Consider the following 13624-nt stretch of genomic DNA (forward strand, 5'->3'; position numbering starts at 1 on the left):
TATCTGAACTGTTAAATATTGCATATTTGATAGTTTTCAGAGTGCACCATGTTTAAAACAAATATTAAATGTATTCTATAAAATAGTACATAAAAATGGCCTAAGTTCTGTATTTGGACCTTTTCTGAAAAGGACATTTTAGTTCCAGGCAAATCCACACGGTGTCTCTGCTGACTAACAAAGTGAGATATTAATTTCAGCTTCTCTGGGCTCCTCCTCGTTTGAAAGAGAGAGAAGGCTTTGTTAGAAGATGCAGGATGTGAGTCCGAATCACAGGACGTATATCGTGTTTTATTTTTTTCTGCTGCGATCATAATATATCTTCATGGTTAATCGTACTGGGTAGCTTGACATACTGGACTTTGTACGTCTGCAAGTGCAAGTGCAAAAATGTTTTTTTCACGCCAAAGAATAATTGTTTTGATGTATTTTATGGTCGTGCTGCTGTTTTCCTTATGGGATCTGGGCTTTGGACAAATAACCTATACCGTTTCGGAGGAGGTAAACCAGGGGACGTTTGTGGGAAATTTAGCGAAGGATTTAAACCTCAGTGTCCAAGAACTGGAGTCGCGCATGTTCCAGCTAGTATCCGGATCCAAAAAGAAGTATTTCGAGGTAAATGTAAAAACTGGAATTCTCTATGTAAATGATAGAATCGACAGAGAGGAGCTGTGTCCGAATATTCTGTCTTGCTCTGTGAATTTAGAGGCCATTGTCAATGTTCCCTTGAATCTGTATCGCTTGGAAATTAATATTCTAGATATAAACGACAATTCGCCTTCCTTTCGTGCTAAGTCGCAATTTATAAACATTTCTGAATCAACGTTGCCAGGAATGCGGTTTCCTCTGTTAGGTGCATACGATGCAGATGTTGGGAAAAACTCTTTAAATACGTATAAACTCAACCCGAATGCGCATTTTTCCCTTGATTTACATAAAAGTAGCGAACAGAGTTTGTCCGCTGAATTAGTGCTGCAGAAAACATTAGATCGAGAGAAACAGCCTGTGATCCGTCTGCTGCTGACCGCTGTAGACGGTGGAAATCCAGCAAGGTCTGGAACATCGGAGATCATAGTGAATATTTTAGACATTAACGACAATCCTCCGGTTTTCAGCAGCCCTCTGTATAAAGTTCGTGTGGTTGAAAACGTGCCTGAAGGAACATCTATTATATCTCTGAACGCAACAGACTTAGATGAAGGCATTAATGCCGAAATAGTCTACTCCTTTAGTAAGCATGAACAAGATAATGTTTTGGATATGTTCGACATTGATCCGAGCTCCGGGGAAATTACAGTTAAAGGGAATATTGATTATGAACAAAATAGTGTGTACGAAATCCGTGCTGAAGCAAAAGACAAAGGCCAGCCGCCGATGGCCTCACATTGCAAAGTGTTGGTTGAAGTCTCAGACGTGAATGACAATGCCCCTGAAATAGCAACAACATCACTTCTGGATACTGTGAAGGAGGACGCTAGTATTGGCACGGCGATTGCTCTAATTACTGTCGTAGATAAAGATGGTGGTAAAAACGGAAATGTCAATTGCTATGTCGCTGGAGACGTTCCTTTTAAACTGCAGGCGAACTACAAGAACTATTACTCTTTAGTAGTTAACGCTCCACTGGACCGTGAAAGCACTTCTCAGTACAATGTCTTTATCACAGCAATAGATGAGGGGACCCCGCCTCTGTCCAGCACCAGCGTTGTTGTTGTACACGTTTCGGATGTGAACGACAATGCGCCACGATTTGCACAGCCTGTTCTCCAATTGTACGTGAAGGAGAACAGTCCAGTAGGAGCTGTTATATACACGGTGAGCGCGTTGGATCCGGATTTAAATGAAAATGCCCAAATAACATATTCTTTGTTGGACATTTTTGCTAAGGGGGTACCTATTTCTACTGTAATAAACGTGAATTCCGTTAGTGGGGATATCTACAGCATGCAGTCATTTAATTATGAGGACATGAAAACATTCCAGTTTCAAGTTCAAGCCACTGACTCAGGTGTCCCTCCACAAAGCAGCAACGTGACCGTGAACGTTTACATCCTTGATGAAAATGACAACAGTCCTGGGATTCTCCCTCCTTATTCTGATCACGGCTCCGTTAATACCGAGAACATTCCGTTTTCTGCTGAACCGGGTTATTTCGTGGCCAAGATAAGGGCTGTAGACGCCGACTCTGGGTACAATGCGCTACTTTCTTATCACATCGTTGAGCCCAAAAGAACGGATTTATTCAAAATCAGCACCAGCACCGGGGAAATAAGAACCAAGAGACGCCTGAGCGATAATGACTTGAAAACACATCCTTTGGTCATTTCGGTTTCCGACCACGGACAGCCCTCCCTGTCAGCCACAGTGTCCATTGATGTCGCCATTGTTGAAAGTACCGGGGAAATGCAGTTGGAACTCAGGCACCTTCCAGCGACGGAGAGCAGTTTTTCAGATTTACATTTGTATTTGCTCATAGCACTTGTTTCCGTGTCCGTCATATTTCTGCTGAGTCTCCTCAGTTTAATCGTTATAAGATGTCACAGGACAAATGACAGTTTCAGCAGGTACAGCGCTCCAGTCATCACCGCACACCCCGACGGCAGCTGGTCTTATTCCAAAACGACTCAGCAGTATGACGTGTGTTTCAGCTCAGACACATTAAAAAGTGACGTTGTAGTTTTCCCTGCACCATTTCCGCCCACCGAGGAGGAACTGATTAGTATTAAAGGAACTGATTCATGGAAACGAAATGAAATCCCTTCTCAAAACGCAGAGGTAAGCGTTTTTATGATGTTATCTTGGATCCAAATTGTTTCAACAAAAATAAATCTACATTATTTTGTTGTCTCCCAGGAGCTTTTCAATCAAATTTATTGACATATGCTGAGAAGTCTATAATGTGGTATGCGCACCACTAAACAATACAGTATATACGAAAAGGGAGGCTGAAGAATTGCAAAAATGTTTTATTCTTGTTTATGATCTCTGAATTATTTTGCCCCTAGTGACATAATTTGATTTAGTCTGATATATCTATAGTATATAAACGTCCTTATAATCTGCCCAGGCAAGTTTACCTCTGAACAGAGATTTGTTCTCTCCCTGTATGTCAGTTTGTGTGCTCTTTATTTGCGTTCAATAGAAAATAATTTATGGTGCAAAACGTACTTTTTGTGGTAGTACGAACAGCTTGAAGGATGTCCTTCTGACTAAATGTTAGTCATCTTCGCTGGGATTTCTTGCTGGTGTCACTTCTCTCTTGATTAGAACTAGATATTTACTGTATACTGATTAGGTCTTGGTTATCGGTTCCTAACGTTTTTGAAAGTTTTTGTAAGTAATCGCTTTATAGACTTTGAGTGTCTTCTGGGACTGTTAGTAATTTATTAAAATTGTAACCAATTAAAAAAAATCATTTTACAATTCACATTTTGTATATTGTTAATCAAATAGGGTTATTGGTTTTTCAAAACTGTAAGTGGATTTTAAAGCTTTAGCACTTAAACACTATCACATTCAATGCACTTGTAATTTTCTTTCTGTATAGTTCACAAAGAAGTGAAGTAAGTTTTTTTCAAAAGGTAGTGTGTTGTGTGGAATGAAAAAATACGATTTTTTTTTTCTGAGAGTAGCGACCTAGCAAACCTCAAGCAGCCTGTGGTTCACTAGCTAGATTTATTATGATATTTAATTGTGAGGAATCGAAATATTAGTGTTCATGTCACAGAAAGGTTGCCTTAAGAACGTAGTTGTACTCAGCGCTGTGTTGCCCTTGTCCACTTTAAGGAAACGATTCGCTGAGAATGATAACCAGCGTGCTTATACTGTATACTAAATAAAAATAGATAAAGTACAGTATGTAACATAGGTGTATCTGAAGTTTTCTCTTCACTGAGCGTATCCACACGATGTCACTATTGATCAACACAGTGAAAATACTGTACATGAAAATATCTGGCTCCTCCTCACACTAAAACAGCATAGATCGCTGAAGTCTTTGTTATAGTGAGACACAGATTGGGCGTCTGATACAGATATGTTTTGTTTTGCGTGTTATTTCAAATGAAATCCGTAGTCAGTGTTAATGTGGATATAACGTTACATTTGACCGATTATACTGGGAAAGAGAGATAAAATGATTCTGGAAGCATCGCGAGGATCCATTTGGATATATTCACATTTTTTTCTCTTGCTTTCCTTGCGGAATATTGCTTCCGGACAGATCATCTATTCCGTATTCGAAGAGGTGAAAGAAGGGACTTTTGTTGGGAATATAGCTAAGGATCTGAATCTGAGTGTCCAGGAATTGGAGTCGCGTATGTTTCAGGTTGTGTCCGGATCCAAGAAGAAATATTTTGAGGTAAATTTAAAAACTGGCATTCTTTATGTGAATGAAAGAATCGACAGAGAGGAGCTGTGTCCTGCCAGTCTTACATGTTCTGTAAATTTAGAAGCTATTATTAATATGCCTTTAAATTTGTACCGAGTGGAAATTCATGTTTTGGACATAAATGACAATTCGCCTACTTTTCGTGTGAAATCTCAGCATTTGAACATTACCGAGTCCACTTTACCAGGGATGCGATTTCCACTGCTGAGTGCCAATGATGCTGATGTGGGTAGTAATTCTGTGAACACATATAGACTCAGTACGAATGAATATTTCTCCCTGGATGTGCACAGCGGAGGTGAGCAGAGAGTGTATGGCGAGTTAGTGCTGCAGAAAGCTTTAGACCGAGAGAAGCAGCCTGTGATAAATCTCGTGTTGACTGCTGTGGACGGGGGGAAACCACCCAGATCAGGAACCCTGCAGGTCCGAGTGAATGTCCTGGATATAAATGATAACAGTCCTGTTTTCAGCAGCTCAGTATACAAAGTAAAGGTGGTTGAAAATACCCCCCCTGGGACAACAGTAATAACACTAAATGCAACTGATTTAGACGAAGGAGTAAATGCTAAACTTTTTTACTCATTTAGTACTCATGGGAACGAAGATATTTTGGAGGTTTTTTCCATTAATCCGAGCACGGGTGAAGTTACTGTGAAAAATGAAATTGATTTTGAGAAACACAACATTTATGAAATTCGTGCTCAAGCTCAGGACGGAGGCCATTCCCCAATGGCCTCGCACTGTACAGTTCTTGTTGAAGTCATAGATTTGAATGACAACGCTCCTGAAATTGCCATTACATCTCTGTCTAGTACAGTTAAAGAGGACGCTAAAATAGGTACTGTAATTTCCTTGATTACTGTATCGGATAAAGACGGAGGTAAAAATGGGAATGTACATTGTCAAATGGCCTCTTCAGCTCCATTTGAGCTTAAGACTTTATATAAGAACTATTACTCTTTGGTAGTTGCTGACACGCTGGATCGAGAGACTGTTGCTCTGTACAATGTCACGATTATAGCCACAGACGAAGGGACCCCGTCTCTGTCAAGCAGAAGTTTAATTACTGTTCATGTTTCTGACGTAAACGACAATGCTCCAGTTTTTCCAGTGCCACCTTTGGAAGTGTACGTGAAAGAAAACTGTCCAGTCGGAGCTGTCATATACACTATATCTGCGTCAGATCCGGATTTAAACGAAAATGCGCAACTAACATATTCTTTACTGGAAACCCCCACCAAGGGGACTCCTGTCTCCAATATAATAAGCGTGAACTCTGTTAGTGGTGATATTTACACCATGCACTCTTTTGATTATGAGAAAGTGAAAACGTTCCAGTTTCAGGTTCAAGCCACTGACACTGGTGTCCCTCCACTAAGCACCAACGTGACCGTGAACGTTTATGTCCTTGACGAAAATGACAACAGTCCTGGGATTCTGCCTCCTTATTCTGACTTCGGCTCCGTTAATACTGAGAAAATCCCCTATTCTGCTGAAGCGGGTTATTTCGTGGCCAAGATCAGGGCTGTAGATGCCGACTCTGGTTATAATGCATTACTTTCGTATTACATTACCGAACCCAAAGGGACGGATCTCTTCAAAATAAGCAGCAATACGGGGGAAATAAGAACAAAGCGACGCTTATCTGAAAATGACTTAGAAATTCATGCCTTGAGCATTTTGATTACTGACAACGGGAAACCGCCACTTTCATCCACTGTATCTGTTGAGGTTGTAGCTGTTGAAAGTACAAATGAAATGCAATTGGAACTGAAACAGTTGCCGAAGAAGAAAGAAGGTTTTTCAGATCTAAATCTCTACTTGCTGATCGCCGTTGTCTCGGTATCTGTTATATTTTTAGTGAGCCTCATCATGTTCATAGCTGTAAAATGCTACAGGACAGATAGCGGCTTTAGCAGCTATATCCCCCCAGTGATCACCACGCACCCTGACGGAAGCTGGTCGTACTCTAAAAGTACTCAGCAGTATGACGTCTGCTTCAGCTCTGATACACTGAAGAGTGACGTCGTGGTTTTTAACGGTCCCTTTCCGCCTGCAGACGGTGAACTTATTAGCTTAACTGGGAACGACTCGTTCAAAAGGTCTCGGGCAGGGACGCTGCATATTGAGGTAAGCGTGCTATTGATATATACATTTCACAGGTGAACCTCTCTTTTGTTACAATTCTGACGTGCATAATTTTCTCGATTTACTTTGTGAGATTGTTTATGAAGGAAGACTGATTGTGTTTCCTACCTCAAAATTGCTCATTAAATAGGAGATTCAATTCTATTGTCTTGATTGAACTGAACTAGAAAGAACCTTAAAATCCTACTACTGCAGTTTATACCGTACGTTGTACCAAAGGGTTCCTATTTATTAGCCCGGATAAACTGCATCAATAGAAGGAACACAGCTTTGCTAAAGTGCGCGGACACTAGAGACGCGACCCAAAAGCATTCATCAGGATCCCGTAGAATTGATCTTCTGCTCCTCGTTTTCCTCCTAATAAGCTGACAAAAATGTTTTGTTTTTGCAGAGGCAGACTAATGGAGACTTGCATACATTTTTAAATATAATTATGCATATTATTAGTAAGTAGTCCCATGAACATGTTACAAGTTCCACATGAACAAAATTTATGCTCAGTTGAAATTGCTATCAGAAATCACAGCTATCCAAAGCTTATTTTTGTCATAAGTACCATAATAACATTACACTAAATATTAGCCCTGTATAGATAGTATATATTAAATATGTAAATGTATATAATGAAATATAGAGTGCAATTATCTGCATTGCCCTAAAAAAGCATGAGAGGTTGTATCAGATGCAAATTAATCGTTAATTATGAAGCAATATAGATTAATATGAGCACCTAAATATGCCACTTTAAGACCAGTACTTATATATTTTATTTCAGTTGAAAACAGCAGGTGTGCTTAGGACTCTTGTGGTCATTGTTGATTGGCTCTAGCTTCCACACAGTGTCGCTGTTGACCAAGGAAGGAAAAAAAGGATTTTAGATTTACAGGGCTCCTCCTTAAACTGAAAGAGCGCAGCGGATCACTGTAGGCTTTGTTAGAGTAAGACGGTCTGTGGCACATACAGTACAAGTCGTATCTTGCTTTTATGTTGCAAACGTAATTGTTAAACTCGGGCGGTTTCGAAGCAAGAAGGTTTTGGAGTGGATGGCTTTACAAGGACTGACGAAGACATGATTTCAGCAGGGCAAAAAGGAATTATCTGGATGTATTCTTCATTATGTCTTTTGTTTTTTCTCTGGGGTGCTGTTTGCGGACTGACTGTGTATTCTGTTTCAGAGGAAGTAAACGAAAGGACCTTTGTTGGAAATATATCTAAGGATTTGAATATAAATATTCAGGAACTGGAGTCGCGTATGTTTCAGATTGTATCCGGGTCCGATAAGCAGTATTTTGAGGTAAATTTAAAAACTGGTATTCTCTATGTAAAAGAAAAAATTGACAGGGAGCAACTGTGTCCTGATACGTCCGCTTGCTTTTTAAATTTAGAGGCGATTATGAATGCTCCTGTGAGTTTATACCGTATTCAAATTAATATTTTAGATGTGAATGACAATTCGCCCGTCTTTCCTACAATATCGCAAAATATAAATATTGCGGAGTCTACTCTCCCGGAAGCAAGATTCCCTTTGCTCAGTGCTGATGATGCAGACGTTGGTACAAACGCTGTAAATACATACAGGCTCAGTCCTAATGAATATTTCTCCTTGGATGTACAGAACCCTGGAGAAGAGAGCGTGTCTGCCGAGTTAGTTCTGCACAAAGCTTTAGATCGGGAGAAACAGCCTATTATCAGTCTCCTCCTGACAGCTGTAGATGGCGGAAAGCCACCCAGGTCTGGGACACTGCAGGTCCAAGTGAATGTGTTAGATATAAATGATAACAGTCCTCTTTTCACCAGTCCAGTATACAAAGTCCAGGTAGACGAAAACGTGCCATTTGGTACTTTGGTAATTAAGCTTAATGCAACAGACGTGGACGAAGGAATAAACAGCAAAATAGTGTATTCATTTAGTAATCAGAGACAAAAAGATGTAATTGATATTTTTGATATAAACCCTGAAACCGGTGAGATAACGGTTAAAGGTAATGTCGACTACGAGGAAAGTAATGTTCATGAAATTCGTGTCAAGGCCCAGGACAAAGGCCAACCTCCAATGGCTTCACATTGTAAAGTGCTGGTGGAAGTAATAGATGTTAATGACAATGCCCCAGAAATAAAAGTAACTTCACTTTTGAACACTGTCAAGGAAGATGCCAAAAGGGGCACAGTGATTGCTCTAATCACTATTTTGGATAAAGATGGAAGTAAAAATGGAAACGCACATTGCGGAGTTTCTCACGGCGTTCCTTTTGTACTTCAGTCATCCTATAAAAACTACTATTCATTGGTAGTTGGCGGAGTACTAGACCGAGAGAGCGTTTCTCAATACAATGTCACCATTACAGCAAAAGACGAAGGGGCGCCACCCCTGTCGAGCACAAGTGTTATAGTGGTGCACGTTTCCGATGTAAATGATAACGCTCCACGGTTTTCTGAACCTGTTCCTGAAGTGTATGTCAAAGAAAACAATGCAATGGGAGCTCTTATACACACATTGTCTGCTTTTGATCCCGATTTAAACGAGAATGCTCAGATTACATATGCTTTATTGGAGACTTCAACGAAGGGAATCCCTGTTTCTACTATAATAAACGTGAATTCAATTAGTGGGGATATCTACAGCATGCGGTCATTTAATTATGAGGACATGAAAACATTCCAGTTTCAAGTTCAAGCCACTGACTCAGGTGTCCCTCCACAAAGCAGCAACGTGACCGTGAACGTTTACATCCTTGATGAAAACGACAACAGTCCTGGGATTCTCCCTCCTTATTCTGATCACGGCTCCGTTAATACCGAGAACATTCCGTTTTCTGCTGAAGCCGGTTATTTTGTGGCCAAGATCAGGGCTGTAGACGCCGACTCTGGGTACAATGCGCTACTTTCTTATCACATTATTGAGCCCAAAAGGACCGATCTCTTCACAATCAGCACCAGCACTGGAGAAATAAGAACCAAACGACGTTTGAATGAAAATGACTTGAAAACACATCCTTTGGCCATTTTGATTTCTGACCATGGACAGCCGTCCTTGTCGGCTACTGTGTCCCTTGATGTCATTCCTGTAGAAAATGGTGCTGAAATGCAAAGGGAATTCAAACAAATGTCTACAAAGGAGAACGGTTTTTCAGATTTGAATTTGTACTTACTCATAGCGATTGTTTCCGTGTCAGTTATATTCTTACTGACTCTCCTCAGTTTGATCATCATTAAATGCCACAGGAGAAATGACCGCTTCAGCAAGTACAGTCGTCCCGTGATCACCGCGCACCCCGACGGCAGCTGGTCTTATTCTAAAACTACACAGCAGTATGACGTGTGTTTTAGCTCAGACACACTGAAGAGTGACGTTGTGGTTTTAAACGCACCAATTCCCCCTTGCGATGGGGAACTTATCAGTATTAATGAAACAGACACGTTAAGAAGGAATATCGGAAACTTTGAGGTAAGAACGTACAGTTATATCAGTTACAGTGATTGTGGACTTCTTGAGTAGTAGAAATACTGTAGAAATCCTATTTTTCTATTCCAAAATACCTGTCATGATTGAATTGTGCATAGAACGTCCTAAACATGAAATTATAAAGTTAAAACATAATATATAAAAATTATTATAGAGAGAAGTCTCTTGACAATGTGTTGCTGAGTGCTACGCTAATACAGTATCTTTCCTAGTCGCGTCTTACCTTTTTTGCAAATATGTGCGAAGTTTTATATTCATGAATATTGTGATTTATTTAGTTTGATTGTTTGAGTGTTTTAAAATGTGTCATGTCACAGTCCTGAGCTCATGGAATGTTCCTTTTTTTCCCTTTTTTTCTGCGTACAGTGTGTGATCTGTTTGCTTTCTCCTTAAACTGCACACACGACTGGAAATATTCGGTAATGGACTAAGTGGGGAAAGGGTCCTGTACTCTGAAAAAAATGACAAAGCGAAAAAATGTTACACTGGTAGCTGTGCTATTCTGCTAGTGAGGGTTTTATTGTCAATAATAATGAATACCTCGAATAGGTTGGAGTAACACTTTTTTCTCAACATTTAAACATGCTATTCTGTCTATATTAAACTTGCCATTTAATCAAAATTAAGACAGTAAAATCGAGTTGTAAGTGAAATATTCCTTTAGTAGCCCGTTCAAAACGTAGTTAGGAATAATGCGCTATAGGCACTATGCTCTATGTGATATTTAAATCGAATATGTTAGAATTTATCATTGTTCTGGAGTCTAAAACGTTGTGACGAATATAATATTTCCAGTAGAACCTAAACTCTATGGCAGTTTCGTACTGCTTCCTGGCGTGCCCACACGGTGTCGGTGTTCACCAGCAAAGTCAGAAAAATCCGTTTGTACGGACTCCTCCTTTAATGAAAAAAAAAATCCCAGGAAGCTTTTGTTAGAGTAAAACGCAACATACGTATTAGACACAAATGACAGGCTGTTTTTACAGTCCTTTTCTTTCGCGACTGAATATACTCGAGATACTCACATGTAGGTATTCGTGCATCTTGGATTGCGTTTCTGGACCGAGGAACATTTTAAAATGTTTTTGTCAGATCGAAAGGTGTCCGTTTTTATTCGTTTTTTATTCCTTCTGCTCATTCGTTTTCGGGATCAGATTTCTGGACAAATCATCTACACTGTTTCAGAAGAGGTGAAGAAGGGAACCTTTGTCGGGAATATCGCTAAGGATTTGAATCTCAATGTCCAAGAACTGGAATCGCGTATGTTTCACATTGTATCTGTGGCTAAAAGGAAATATTTAGAGGTAAATTTTAAAACTGGCATTCTTTTTGTTAATGAGAACATAGATAGAGAGGAACTGTGTCCCAACATACCGTCATGTTCTTTAAATTTAGAAGCTATTGTTAATTTTCCTTTGAATTTATATCGTGTTGAAATAAACATAGTTGATATTAATGACAATTCACCCGCATTTTCTGTGGAATCGCAGTATATAAATGTTTCGGAATTAACGTTTCCAGGAGTCCGATTTCCACTGCTCAGTGCTTTTGACGCAGATGTAGGCAGTAATTCTATAAAAACATACAAGCTCAGTCCGAATGAGCACTTCTCTCTGGATGTACAGAGCGGTGGTGAGCAGAGCGTGTCTGCTGAGTTAGTGCTGCAGAAAGCTTTAGACCGAGAGAAACAGCCTGTGATTCATCTTGTGCTGACTGCTGTTGATGGAGGCAAACCACCCAAATCTGGAAGTTTGGAGATTGTAGTGAATATTTTAGATATCAATGACAACACTCCAGTGTTCAGCAGTCCAGTCTATAAAGTCCGTGTCTATGAAAATGTAATTTCTGGCACATTAGTAATAAAACTTAATGCGACCGATCTTGATGAGGGCAAAAATGGTGAAATAGTCTATGCTTTCAGTAGTCATGGGCAGAAAGACATTTGGGATAAATTCGCAATCAATGCCATCAGCGGAGAAATTACAGTTAAAGGGGACATTGATTATGAGGAGAACAGTGTTTATGAAATTCGTGTTCAGGCCCAAGACAGAGGACAGTCTCCAATGGCGGCACATTGTAAAGTCCTAGTTGAAGTCATAGATGTCAACGACAACGCGCCTGAAATAGCAGTGACATCTCTTTCGAGCACTGTGAAAGAAGACGCTGGCGTAGGAGCAGTAGTTGCTTTGTTTACCGTAGTAGATAAAGACAGCGGTAAGAATGGGAAAGTTCACTGCGAAGTTTCCGCCTCTGTCCCATTTAAACTGCAGTCCTCGTATAAGAACTATTACTCATTAGTAATTAGTGGACCTCTGGACCGAGAGAACTGTTCTCAGTACAATGTCACGATCACGGCGAGAGATGAAGGGACTCCGCCTCTCTCCAGCACCAGCGTCGTTGTTGTACACGTGTCTGACGTGAATGACAACGCGCCACACTTTCCAGAATCTGTTATTGACGTGTATGTGAAGGAAAACAACCCAGTAGGAGCTGCTGTGTCCACCATATCCGCATTTGATTCGGATTTAAACGAAAATGCACAGATAACCTATAATCTATTGGAAAGTCCTACCAAGGGAGTGCCCGTTTCCAGTAGAATAAACGTGAACTCTGTTAGTGGTGACATTTATAGTATGCAGTCCTTTGATTATGAAGAAATGAAAACATTTCAATTTCAAGTTCAAGCCACTGATTCTGGCGTCCCGCCACAAAGCAGCAACTTGACTGTAAACGTTTTTATTCTTGACGAAAATGATAACTGTCCTGGTCTCCTGCCTCCTTATTCTGATCACGGTTCCGTTACTACAGAAAACGTTCCATATTCTGCTGAAGCGGGATATTTTGTGGCCAAGATAAGGGCTGTGGACGCCGACTCAGGTTATAACGCACTTCTTTCATTTAACATTGTTGAGCCCAAAAGGACGGATCTTGTCAAAATTAGTACTAGCACAGGAGAGATCAGAACAAAACGACGCATGAACGAAAATGACTTGAAGACTCACCAATTGGTGGTTTTGATTTCTGACAACGGCCAACCTTCCCTTTCAGCCACTGTATCCATTGATGTGGTTGTTGTTGAAAGTACCCCGGAGACGGTATCATTATTTAAGCAATTACCAAAAAAGGAGGAATACTTTTCCAATTTAAATCTATATTTGATGATCGCCATTGTCACAGTCTCGGTTATATTCCTACTGAGTCTCCTAAGTTTAATCTTGTTAAAATGCCACAGAGCGAAAGACAGCTTCACCGGATACAGTGCTCCGGTGATAACTACACATCCTGACGGCAGCTGGTCCTACTCTAGAACTACACAGCAGTATGACGTGTGTTTCAGCTCAGACACACTGAAGAGTGACGTCGTGATTTTTAACACGCCGTATCAACCTCAAAATGGAGATCTTATTAATATTAATGACACCGATTCCTGTAAAAAGAACGAAAATATACTTCAAAGTTTGGAGGTAAGCCGTAATTCTTATATGTTACGAATGTGGGATTAAATATAAAATTTGTGTATGTTAATGGTCTGCAAGAGTATATTTTTCTCTGGTCTCAGATACATTGATGGAATTTAAAGCTGCAGTTTAGAGTAGTACTGAACGTTGTCTGTATCCCAGTTG

The 13624-nt window shown here is 40.1% G+C and overlaps 1 protein-coding gene across 15 annotated transcripts in view; it reads left to right on the forward strand.

The window, feature by feature from the left end:
• LOC102683315 (protocadherin alpha-C2-like) overlaps positions 1-13624 on the forward strand; it is a 166407-nt gene that overhangs the window by 75008 nt on the left and 77775 nt on the right. Inside the window, exon 1 of one of the 15 annotated variants that reach the window (XM_069196129.1) lies at positions 637-2775. The exons of 13 other annotated variants lie outside the window; for them this stretch is intronic. In XM_069196129.1, the coding sequence (XP_069052230.1) occupies positions 835-2775 (1941 nt within the window). In that variant the 5' untranslated portion in view covers positions 637-834. Of the gene's footprint in view, positions 1-636; positions 2776-7485; positions 9984-13624 lie in introns of those variants that run through there. One more of the 15 variants, XM_015349737.2, reaches the window with a different exon arrangement.

This window comes from Lepisosteus oculatus, chromosome 11 (assembly GCF_040954835.1).
Source record: "Lepisosteus oculatus isolate fLepOcu1 chromosome 11, fLepOcu1.hap2, whole genome shotgun sequence".
NCBI classification, from domain to species: domain Eukaryota; kingdom Metazoa; phylum Chordata; class Actinopteri; order Semionotiformes; family Lepisosteidae; genus Lepisosteus; species Lepisosteus oculatus.